Here is a 12748-nt window from a genome sequence, read left to right as displayed (position 1 = left end):
TCCTTTGGCTGTCACTGTTCAGTACTATTCAAATGAAAAGGAGAAGTTGCTGCTTATCTAACAGTTGCAATTGTGTCTACCTGAGTACCACCGTCTTCTCGTGGCCGAAGTCTTTATCGTCTCATCCGTAGCGGCTGCTACCCTCTCGAGGCTGCTCGGTGTTGCACCCACTCGTGCTTTTTTTAACTTCTGCGCCGACTCTCTTTTCGCTGCTCCTGGATGCCCTTCGTATTGAAAGTTGGACGTCTGTGATTCTGCTGTGTGCATACAAAAGCTGTGAGATATTATTATCGCGAGTAGTGGCGAGCGAGCAGTTGTCGAGGGGAGTCGAACGCAGGGTGCGGTGGAGAGAAGCCGCGCGACGTGAGAGGTCGCAGCCTGCCATGATCGTGCTAGTAGCGCCACAGGAGACTTTGGTATTAATTGAGGATTTTTGGTAATTTGCCTTTTCGCACGTAGTTGTTGGTTGTGCACTGGAGAGATTTTGTCAGATTTTTGTATGGATACATTCAGAACAATATTCGTATCATTATTGTGGCCAGAAACGTGTTTATTGAGTATAGACATTGTGGAATAATTAAAAGTCTGTATAAAACTCATCAGTATTTACATCATCAGTTTTCTGAATATAGCAAATTAAAAGTTTTTATTGGTTTCTTTTATTTTTCATTACATCGTTTAGGGTTTATTGACCAAACGCCTCCTGATCATTTAATTTCTATGTATAAAAGTATGGCAGTAATTATTGTAATTGGACCTTGCATTGAACTCTGCATGTATCGCAGTATTGCTTTTTGAAATATTTCAGCATGTTGCTGCTCACACAGTTGCAGCGGCAAGACAAGGTAAGTTGTCTCTTGCGTACAGGAGCATTGCAGAACAGTTGTTAGGAGACGTTTATGCGATATTTTAAAACTCGCAGTCAGATGGTTCAGAATTGATTTTTTCTAAAAAGAAATATCGAGTTCAGCCTCTATGGACCGCGTGGTAGAAATCAATTTCATTTTAGTGTCTAAGTCTTGTTCATGTTCTGAGATCTCACCCATAAAATTTATTTTTGACACTGCGTTAGTGAGAGTTTGTTTGATCACCGTTCTTGATGCATCATCCAAACTCTTCTAACATATTCATTAACGCTTTTCGGTCGATGGACTTATACGCCTTCTGAAAGTTAACAAACACTGCCACATAGTTATTTCCTCCAGCTTTTTTGTACCTGATGATGTTCTTCTGGTTAAAGATCCATTCTGGGCAAGAACGGCCCTTTCGGAAACCAGCTTGATACTCCCCAGTCAGTTGGTCAAGATGACCTTCTGTTCTGCTTTGTATTGGTTTGGAGATAATCTTGTATGGAACAGATACTAATGAAATGCTCCTATAGCTATTAACATTCCTTTTATCGGCTTTTTTGTGCAGAGGATGTATTAAAGTTGACTGCCATTCGGTTGGTATGATCCCAGATCTACTCAAAAAGTTGGACTAGTGCATCTAGAGTTCCATTATTTGCCACCTTCAGTAGCTCCGCCACTATTGAATCCTCTTGGCTTCTTTATGATTTGGGAAACGAATATTAATTTTCTGTTCAAATTTCTCTCTCTCCTCGTTTCCACATTTCCGAACGTGTTTCACCTGTCGACCTGCCTACCAGGATTTCGTTTCGTTGGACGATTTCGCATTTAGAGATGCTTCGACTTGCTACTGCATTTGAAAAATTTTATGCAATAGTATTTAGGCAGTAGTCGTAGCATAGCATTTTCTGTTGCTTGCGCGCTGCTTTGCATTAATTCAAAACTTTTATTTCAGAAATTCTGTAGTTCAGTATTTATTTTGTAACAGTGAAGTTAACAGTTTTGTGTTAAGTTAGTTGTTTTGCAATTTTGTGCCATTTTCTGTATTGCTACAACGACAATTAAACCTAGAACACAGACAGGAATGGCTAAGATAGTAGAAGTACAGTAGCTTCAAATGAAGATTTGGAAAATTTGAGATATGGTGTAGAAAATTCTTCTCAGGATAATGAAGTCAGGGGAATTAAAACAGTGATGTGAATAATCTGAGTATAGGCTATAATATGCCGATCATGCGTGATGAACTGCAGCGAACTACATGCAATTCAGGTGGTCAGAATATCGTAACACAGTCCGATTTTGTTATGAGAGACTGAGGTATTGCTGCTACTTAGCAAAATAATTTTTTCTTCCCTTCTTTCAGTAGTAATGTTATGCAATTAATACTAGCTTGGTGAGATTAAAAAAAATCCAGTGACGAGATAAATGACAAAATCAACGAATCTAGTAGCAAACATGAACAAAATTTCAAGTAATAGGAAGATAACTTCAAATTGTTTCGGGATGAGATTAGTGACAGTTTAAATTGTGATTCGAGGAAATGTCAGAACGGTTGAAAATTCAGGTACGTGAGGAACTCAAGTCAGGTATTAATATCTTAAGTCTAGACTTGATTATGTACAGTCTGTTGGTATTGTTGAGACAAGACAAAAGACGTCATAACAGGAATTGCAAATAGAGAAATTAGCACAAAAGTTAGAGTCATTATGGTTACAAAGTAACTGCTAAATTTCAAACACGTAAAATCAATTGGTCCCGGTTCGCAAAACGAGTCGAAGAATGAGCAGAGAGAGTGACGCAAATGAACAATAATTCAGGTAAAAAGGTGAAACGACACTCAGCCGGTTTCATTCTCTGATGCCGAAGCATGTCAGTCTGTGCAACGTTTTATGGAAGGGCACATGACTAGTAATCAGATACAGGAACAGCGTGCCAGTATCGAAGAAAAGATCAGTTGCGATAACGATACCAGTAGATTGATTCAATCATTCTCATTTTGAAAATGCTAATCACTTCTCTCGTGAACGTGATATGTTTGCAGCACGCAGTGACTGGAGAGTACGGTATGAGAGAAAACTCATCCATTCAGAAAAATGATGGTTTTAATCACAAACATTTTCTCGCAGCTAAACAATATAGAAAAGCGAATTAGTACTATCTCAGCGAAATTCAAACCGTACTTAAAGGCGAACCCATCTATAATTACGCGTAGAACACCACTATTTTCAACGACTTCTGTGAAACTAAGAGAATTATCTGCTGTTGATGTTCTCGGTCATCTTACGAGAGCTAAATGTGGTCATTCATTTTTTTATTGTGGCTGTTGAGCTGATCACAGAATTTCCATTTCCAGAAAGCCACTGCAAAATCTGTTTCTACAGCATTCGTAAAGAATTTTCTGAAAGAAGTGGGGCATGTTGACAAAGCAATTTCTGATAGTGGCCCACAGTTTCGTTCTAACATATGGCTAAAATCTTTGAGACGTAGGAGAATTAGATCAATGTTTATATCACGTTTTATGCTATCTTGTAAGTCTTCAGAATGCGTTATGAAAGAATTAGGTAAACTTTGCAGATTGCATTGCTATTGTCAACACAGAAGTAGGGATTCACATGCAGTCGATTTTCAAAATATCATTAACGAACTACAGAATGATTCTACAAGAGTAACCTCCATTCCTTATACTACAGAATACACCACCACCAGATCGTATAAAGCAGTAGCCTTCACGAAACAACGACGTTTAAGATACCATGAAATAATTAATTTAACATTGAAAAACATCAACAAAGCCAGAGAAAAGGAAGAAGCTACAGAATCCACGAGTGAACATCAAGAGTTTACAGATAGGTCAGAAAGTGTTGCTCAAATAGCATCGTTTATCTCACAAAGGAAAGTCTTTAAGTAGCAAGTTTTTCTTGCTGTATGAAGGTCTTTTCCGCATCTGAAAAGCACATACAATACTGTGGAACTTGAAACGATAAGCAGACATAAATCAAGATGTCTTTATCATGTAGCGAATAGCAAAGTGTACAAAGAATAGTACGCTAGGTGGTATACTGCACTTCGGTAAACATACAGTGGCGAGCATACGTGCCCCAGCTATTACAGTGCATTTTCGTACTTCAGCTTTCAGCACTGTTTCGTACTCTTCAACTAAGCTGCGTATTTGTAAATGTATCTCTTACTGTCATATTTCTTGCGTTTGGAATTTTTCTTTTGAGATCTTGGTATAGTAGAGTAGACTTCGTTGTGTTGTTCTGAGATATTCATTTTTTTCTTCAGGAAGATAGTTTGCACATATAATGAAGTTTTTTCTGTCTTGTGGTAACTTGTGGTGTACATTTTTCCATAACCTTTACCAGACAGAATAATGTGTTATCTTTGAGGAAAGTGCATGAGATGACTTTTTCTGTAGGTACATATTTTGTGAAATAGGCCATGAATTGTAGAGTTATAACTGCTGACTTTATTTTGAACGAGAAACTGTGTATCATTGTTTCTGAATTGAGGAAGGTGTTTCTGATGGGCAGTAGTTTAAATACGAACATTTCTGACTGATGATGTTCTACTATTTATGAAGTATTTTTGAAGAATGATAATTTCAGAGTTGTATGCAAACACATGATGAATCTAGGGAATATTGTGCGATATAGACATGGAATATGATGAGGAATTTTGCTTTAGGATTGCCATGTGAGGCTTATGATGTTAATATGGGTTATTATGGTGCAAGTATTGCATATTTTTGGTGGAGTTATGGTATATTACGTAAAGTGGACTATGAATCGTAGGATATTATGCTGAAGGTTAATTAAATATGTTGTTCACAGGAAGACAAGCGAGACATTATATGTGACTTAGTGAGGAAGCAATTTTTGCAGCTATTTGCGGAACAAGACAACGAAAGGAAAGTAGGCCTACACTCTTTAAACGAAGCAGCCCACAGCTGTTTTAGGTACATGGAGGTTCTGTTTGTGCACACTTTATATTATTCGAAGATAGAGTCAGAGCGATATCTTCACATGAGATTTATTTTGTCATGAAAGGATTTCTGAGAGGACATTACTATTAAAGTTTTGTTGCTTCTAACGAGATGTATTATGGCGTTAAGAGTTACCGATTATAGAAAGAAAACGAATTACAGATACCAATCATACCGCCTATAAACACTGTAAACTCTAGGAAACACGAAACGTTTACCTGTATAAAACGCCAGCGCTTGCAGATGACAGATTACTTTTCACCTATATGGACCTATTTGGAGATAATAGTGCATGTGTGGCTGTGTCCGTCGAGTAATGAGCATCGATACTTTTACATAGATTTTTTATCTACTGCTGAATTATGTGAGGTATGCGTGAAATGAATTTTCTAGCTTTGCGAAGTTTTGGAATGAAATTGTCTCGGTAAGAAAAATTTGTTTTTATAGTCATTACTGTTTACACTCATTGTATTTTTTTGTGTGTGGCATGACTATAATGAATTATTCTTTATTAATTAAGTAGTAGAAAGAACACAGAGCTCTATGTATTTGTAGGAACTAAAAATATTTTTCAGTTCAGAGTATAAAGTACGTAGCGTGCGAGTTACATTCTAACAATACGAATGTTGCAGTGGTCTGTTACAGAGAACTAGACATTCCAGAAGTACCCAGTCGTGCTAAAAACATTGGTTCGTGACGTGTATGTAAATATGTTATGCATTTTGACACCCTTTTCTTTTCAGCGTGTAGCATTTTTACGCCGTGATGAAAGTTGATCAGCCACATTTTTATTCATGTTGTAAATAATTGCGTAAAATAAGTTACTCCATTACATTAGTGTCTTTCTATTTAAACAATTTTATTCCAGGCTTTCTCTTATGACTCTGTTACAGCAGTGATGCAGTGCCGATTCTGTCACGCTATGTTAATGATTGTAAGATGATGACTTTTTTCTCTTGTCATTAAGCAATACTGAAGCTCAAGAGAGAGAATTTACTTCATTTTCAGTTAATAAACCATGTCTTTCAGCTACTATTGAACAGTTCGAGGATAAATCTTTTTTGTGTTTCACCTTAGAGTAAGTTATGTCATAATTAGTTACTTTATAAAATATGTATTTTGAATGTCGTATTTATTTTGCTGTTGTGACTAAGTGCATATAGCTGTACAATTCTGACTTCACACACAGACAAGTTGCATTTGAAACATGACGATATTGACATTGTGTTGCAACCCGCTCTTGTCTGTTCGATGATCGTACTTGAATATAAAAATCAACATTACATAAATAGGCACATAGGCTCAGTGCTCAGTAAGTGACTCAAACGTGCATGACCACAAGTGTGGCAATCCTTGAAATACAGTTGCAGGTATGAATTTTAGGCCAATCACATAGTGGCAAACTAGTTCTATACAAATTCATTTTCTAATGACACAGTACTCAGCCTATAGTCTGTCTGTAAACTGAAGAGCGAGCAAGCGAGTCCCCACTCTGCCTACCCTGCTACGTCACAGGGCGCTTCTACAGGCTGTTTCACAACGTAGTACCGGCCCTGCGGCGGTGCGCGCTTCATATCTGTGGCGACGCCGCGTACAGATACGTCCCGGCTGTGTTTATTTTTAGACAAATGCATTAAGAGTATAAGGAAAACAAAAGACGATAGCTTCTTCGAAACAAAACATTATAGAGTAAATAATATTAACATAAGAACGGAAGTCAGTATTCTACTACAAACATAGAACCGAATGCCTCTTCATGTGAATGTATGTTCCTCTATTCGTAAGACGAACCAGATATAGTGCAATCAATCTGTAGAATTTAAGGCTTGTTCTTACTTTGTGTTTCTACTAAAATGTAGAAGTTTTCTTTAAAGGGTCTGCATTGGAACTTAACAATTCTTGCAACACGAAGAGTGTTTAAAAAGTAAGCAGAAATTTATAATTCCGTGTTTTGTATTAGTTCGGTTTGCACTGCTTTTTTTGCCACTCTCTTCGTAAACATGTCTGAAAAGTATCTGTGCAATGTTTTGCATATTGGGTATTTACCCAGTTCTCAGTTGTCAAATGGTTCAAATGGCTCTGAGCACTATGGGACTCAGCATCTTAGGTCATAAGTCCCCTAGAACTTAGAACCACTTAAACCTAACCAACCTAAGGACATCACACACACCCATGCCCGAGGCAGGATTCGAACCTGCGACCGTAGCAGTCCCGCGGTTCCGAACTGCAGCGCCAGAACCGCTAGACCACCGCGGCCGGCTCTCAGTTGTCAAAAAAGTTATATGTGTTTTGGTAGCATCAACTATTGTTTGTTTTGTATAAAAATAGATTAGAGAATCTGTACTAAATTTTGTTATAAGAATGGAATAAAGTGTATCAAATTTTTAGGAATGTTAAATATTGCTTTTGGTGAGTCTCTTATGAGTAAACCCAGAACACACAAGTGGTATAAACATTTCAAAGCAGGCCTTAAAGGACAGCAGTTTTACAAGAATGGGTGAGATTAAAAATGCAGTCAAAAGGCCTATGAACTATCCCGAGGAAATAATTCCTAAAGTGTTTTGGGAATTGGAAAAAGCACTGGCATAAGTGTATAGCATGTACTGGGGAATATTTTGAATAGGATAACATTGTTGTAGATTAACAAGTAAAGTTCTTACCAAAAAATAAAAATTAATATGTGAACGCACCTTGTATGTCAAGCTTTTTACATAGAAGTCCAGAATCGGTATACGTGTCTCGAAAGAAATTTCAGTAGTGTTTAGATTAGCTATTGCACACATGTTTTAAGCAATATTCCTTAGAATCATGTGAATAGTAACCGAGATAGAGTTTTAGTGACAGAGTATATTCAAATGCTGCTGTTCTCTAGGCATTAAATGTATTACGTGATTGAATCACGTTCTGCTAGCGAAACGTTAATTGATTTTACCATGAAGCTCTCAAGTTATTCCTGGTTTTGTACAACAAGTGATAATGGTATTTATTGCTTTGGACAACATTTGACTGTATTTATCTTGGAAAATCTTTTACTACCATGTACTACATTTCTACCAAAAGAAATTTCATAGTGTATGAGCAGAGTCAGGCTTGAAAGAACACACAACATATTTTTCAAAAAAATATTCATTGCCTGTTTACATACATCGTATTTTAGAGGTCATCATCAACATTGTCACTATCATTACTGTCGTCGTCGTCGTCGTCCTCGTCGTCATCACTTTCTAAATTAATAACTATAGCGTCTATTATGTCTTCCATAACCCCATCCTTAACCCAATATTCTCTTTCAAGTTTCTCCACATGGAGGCAGTATGCACTCCAGTCATCTTGACTTATCGTTTCAAAACCTGTAACAATTGGGACAAGTTTTTGTATACGCTCTCTTTCGGTTACGGCAAAATTTAGTTCGGAATAAAACATGGAAGCTCAGAAAATGTCTACATACCTTCTTTCACCAACTGCAGCAACTTCGTCATGCAAATATCTCCAAGAATATTTCTTCCTCTGACGAAATTCTTGAGCTTTGCCCACGCCATTTCAATTGGATTTAAGTCACAGTTGTATGGTGGAAGTCGCAGCACAGTGTGTCCATGGGCTTCAAGTATTTTATTAATTTCAAATACTTTGTCTTCCGGCTTATGTTGTTTAATTAAATCAAATAATTTTGTTTTTCTCATTGTCAACTCAGCTTCCACCTTATTTTTTAATAACCATTCAATCATTTCGCTTTTATTCGAGGACCTAGTTGGAGCTTTGTTGTGTTCCTTGTTGTGATATGAAGCGTTGTCCATAACAATAACACAGTTCGGTGGCAGATTCGGAATCACTTTATTCGATATCCAATTAGAAAAATTTTCGTAGTTCATTTGCCCATGGTAGTCTCCTGTTGCACAACCCGCTTTATAAACCAACTGTGCGTTGGGTAAGAACCCATCTTTTGATCCAATATTCACCACTATAATCCTATTGCTTCCGCTAACATTGTCCATAATGCCCTCAACGCCAGGGCCCTGCCAACATTTTCTGTAAGTAATGTTATTGTCCACCCAAGTTTCATCGATATAAAAGAATTTTCTGCCTAGCTCCCTTAATTTCCTCACTTGGATCAGATACTTACATCGCCAGTCAATTATATCCGTTCTTTCTACGAGAATCTTTCGTTTACTTACAGATCTTTTCCAGGTAAATCCCATTTCACGCAATGTCTTGTGTAAAACATCTTTCTGCCAAGGAAAATGTATTTTTTGTTTCACGGCATTAAGCAATTTCCGTAATGTCGGCACTATTTTTTGGTTTATGTAAAAGTCCTCCATCGTTTGTCGAATGACTGATTTTGTGAAACTGTCTATGACGATGGGTTTCCTCCCTAAATTATCAGTTTTCCTTCGCGGCGATTCCAGTAAACCATGCGGCTTGTTTTCACGTTCCTTCCTTATGCGTCCTATAGTGGCGAGGCTGACGTTTGCATAAACTGCAGCCCTTTGATTGGGGCTGTTAATGTTAACCAACAGTTCTTTTTGTGTTGCCTCCTTAACACACGCTGTAATAACGTTAGAGACGATCGAACGCTCGTTACTCCGCAAATACCTCCTCTTCTTCGTATTCCGCACATTTTCTTGCAATGCAGGGCGATTATCCATCACTTCGGGATACTGAAGTATATCAGTGAGTACACAAAGTCAACTGACTGACGCTGGCAACAAAGATTCCACAAACAGAAACGACGTATATCAGTATATCACTGCACGCTGAACTACACCGCTAGACGGGTAACAGGGCAACTGATTTTGGGTGGCCCTGTAGGCCAGTGGCAGCGTTCTTCCGGGAAAGGCCACTTCCCCCACCAAAGGCGCTGCTCGCTCTTCAGTTTACAGACAGACTATACCACAAAGTATATGTTTTGATCCAGAATATACAAAATACATGACTCATAACATCACTGAATAACTGCATAACTGCATAAATCGTCCCCCCCCCCCCCCCCATGAACCATGGACCTTGCCGTTGGTGGGGAGGCTTGCGTGCCTCAGCGATACAGATGGCCGTACCGTAGGTACAACCACAACGGAGGGGTATCTGTTGAGAGGCCAGACAAACGTGTGGTTCCTGAAGAGGGGCAGCAGCCTTTTCAGTAGTTGCAAGGGCAACAGTCTGGAGGATTGACTGATCTGGCCTTGTAACAATAACCAAAACGGCATTGCTGTGCTGGTACTGCGAACGGCTGAAAGCAAGGGGAAACTACGGCCGTAATTTTTCCCGAGGGCATGCAGCTTTACTGTATGATTAAATGATGATGGCGTCCTCTTGGGTAAAATATTCCGGAGGTAAAATAGTCCCCCATTCGGATCTCCGGGCGGGGACTACTCAAGAGGATGTCGTTATCAGAAGAAAGAAAACTGGCGTCCTACGGATCGGTGCGTGGAATGTCAGATCCCTTAATCGGGAAGGTAGGTTAGAAAATTTAAAAAGGGAAATGGATAGGTTAAAGTTAGATATAGTGGGAATTAGTGAAGTTCGGTGGCAGGAGGAACAAGACTTCTGGTCAGTTGACTACAGGGTTATAAACACAAAGTCAAATAGGGGTAATGCAGGAGTAGGTTTAATAATGAATAGGAAAATAGGAATGCTGGTAAGCTACTACAAACAGCATAGTGAACGCATTATTGTGGCCAAGATAGACACGAAGCCCACGCCTACTACAGTAATACAAGTTTATATGCCAACTAGCTCTGCAGATGACGAAGAAATTGAAGAAATGTATGATGAAATAAAACAAATTATTCAGATAGTGAAGGGAGACGAAAATTTAATAGTCATGGGTGACTGGAATTCGAGTGTAGGAAAAGGGAGAGAAGGAAACGTAGTAGGTGAATATGGATTGGGGCTAAGAAATGAAAGAGGAAGCCGTCTGGTAGAATTTTGCACAGAGCACAACTTAATTATAGCTAACACTTGGTTTAAGAATCATGATAGAAGGTTGTATACATGGAAGAACCCTGGAGGTACTAAAAGGTATCAGATAGATTATATAATGGTAAGACAGAGATTTAGGAACCAGGTTTTAAATTGTAAGACATTTCCAGGGGCAGATGTGGACTCTGACCACAATCTATGGGTTATGAACTGTAGATTAAAACTGAAGAAAATGCAAAAAGGTGGGAATTTAAGGAGATGGGACCTGGATAAACCGACTAAACCAGAAGTTGTACAGAGTTTCAGCGAGAAAATAAGGGAACAATTGACAGGAATGGGGGAAAGAAATACAGTAGAAGAAGAATGGGTAGCTTTGAGGGATGAAGTAGTGAAGGCAGCAGAGGATCAAGTAGGTAAAAAGACGAGGCCTAGTAGAAATCCTTGGGTAACAGAAGAAATATTGAATTTAATTGATGAAAGGAGAAAATATAAAAATGCAGTTAATGAAGCAGGCAAAAAGGAATACAAACGTCTCAAAAATGAGATCGACAGGAAGTGCAAAATGGCTAAGCAGGGATGGCTAGAGGACAAATGTAAGGATGTAGAGGCTTATCTCACTAGGGGTAAGATAGATACTGCCTACAGGAAAATTAAAGAGACCTTTGGAGATAAGAGAACCACTTGTATGAACATCAAGAGCTCAGATGGAAACCCAGTTCTAAGCAAAGAAGGGAAAGCAGAAAGGTGGAAGGAGTATATAGAGGGTCTATACAAGGGCGATGTACTTGAGGATAATATTATGGAAATGGAAGAGGATGTAGATGAAGATGAAATGGGAGATACGATACTGCGTGAAGAGTTTGACAGAGCACTGAAAGACCTGAGTCGAAACAAGGCCCCCGGAGTAGACAACATTCCATTGGAACTACTGACGGCATTGGGAGAGCCAGTTCTGACAAAACTCTACCATCTGGTGAGCAAGATGTATGAAACAGGCGAAATACCCTCAGACTTCAAGAAGAGTATAATAATTCCAATCCCAAAGAAAGCAGGTGTTGACAGATGTGAAAATTACCGAACAATCAGTTTAATAAGCCACAGCTGCAAAATACTAACACGAATTCTTTACAGACGAATGGAAAAACTAGTAGAAGCCGACCTCGGGGAAGATCAGTTTGGATTCCGTAGAAATACTGGAACACGTGAGGCAATACTGACCTTACGACTTATCTTAGAAGAAAGATTAAGGAAAGGCAAACCTACGTTTCTAGCATTTGTAGACTTAGAGAAAGCTTTTGACATAGATAACTGGAATACTCTCTTTCAAATTCTAAAGGTGGCAGGGGTAAAATACAGGGAGCGAAAGGCTATTTATAATTTGTACAGAAACCAGGTGGCAGTTATAAGAGTCGAGGGACATGAAAGGGAAGCAGTGGTTGGGAAGGGAGTGAGACAGGGTTGTAGCCTCTCCCCGATGTTATTCAATCTGTATATTGAGCAAGCAGTAAAGGAAACAAAAGAAAAATTCGGAGTAGGTATTAAAATCCATGGAGAAGAAATAAAAACGTTGAGGTTCGCCGATGACATTGTAATTCTGTCAGAGACAGCAAAGGACCTGGAAGAGCAGTTGAACGGAATGGACAGTGTCTTGAAAGGAGGATATAAGATGAACATCAACAAAAGCAAAACGAGGATAATGGAATGTAGTCGAATTAAGTCGGGTGATGCTGAGGGAATTAGATTAGGAAATGAGACACTTAAAGTAGTAAAGGAGTTTTGCTATTTGGGGAGCAAAATAACTGATGATGGTCGAAGTAGAGAGGATATAAAATGTAGACTGGCAATGGCAAGGAAAGCGTTTCTGAAGAAGAGAAATTTGTTAACATCGAGTATAGATTTAAGTGTCAGGAAGTCATTTCTGAAAGTATTTGTGTGGAGTGTAGCCATGTATGGAAGTGAAACATGGACGGTAAATAGTTTGGACAAGAAGAGAATAGAA

The 12748-nt window shown here is 38.7% G+C and overlaps 1 protein-coding gene across 1 annotated transcript; it reads right to left on the bottom strand.

Moving 5' to 3' along the window:
• Positions 1-7177: 7177 nt before the first annotated feature.
• LOC126176676 (uncharacterized) lies at positions 7178-9715 on the bottom strand. Its single transcript, XM_049923836.1, has 2 exons — positions 8282-9715; positions 7178-8183 (listed from the first exon to the last, which is right to left on the bottom strand). Exons 1-2 carry the CDS (start codon positions 9474-9476, stop codon positions 7987-7989), a joined length of 1392 nt encoding a protein of 463 aa, XP_049779793.1. The 5' UTR covers positions 9477-9715; the 3' UTR covers positions 7178-7986.
• Positions 9716-12748: the final 3033 nt, after the last annotated feature.

This window comes from Schistocerca cancellata, chromosome 3 (genome assembly GCF_023864275.1).
Source record: "Schistocerca cancellata isolate TAMUIC-IGC-003103 chromosome 3, iqSchCanc2.1, whole genome shotgun sequence".
Taxonomy (NCBI): domain Eukaryota; kingdom Metazoa; phylum Arthropoda; class Insecta; order Orthoptera; family Acrididae; genus Schistocerca; species Schistocerca cancellata.
This window is presented reverse-complemented; position numbering and strand designations above follow the sequence as displayed.

Excerpts from the sequence above, each read along its gene's own strand:
- LOC126176676 (XM_049923836.1), bottom strand. The coding sequence starts at position 9,476 with ATGGATAATCGCCCTGCATTGCAAGAAAATGTGCGGAATACGAAGAAG. Across the intron at positions 8,184-8,281 it reads GCTGCAGTTGGTGAAAGAAG|GTTTTGAAACGATAAGTCAA; the intron begins GTATGTAGACAT and ends CAATTGTTACAG.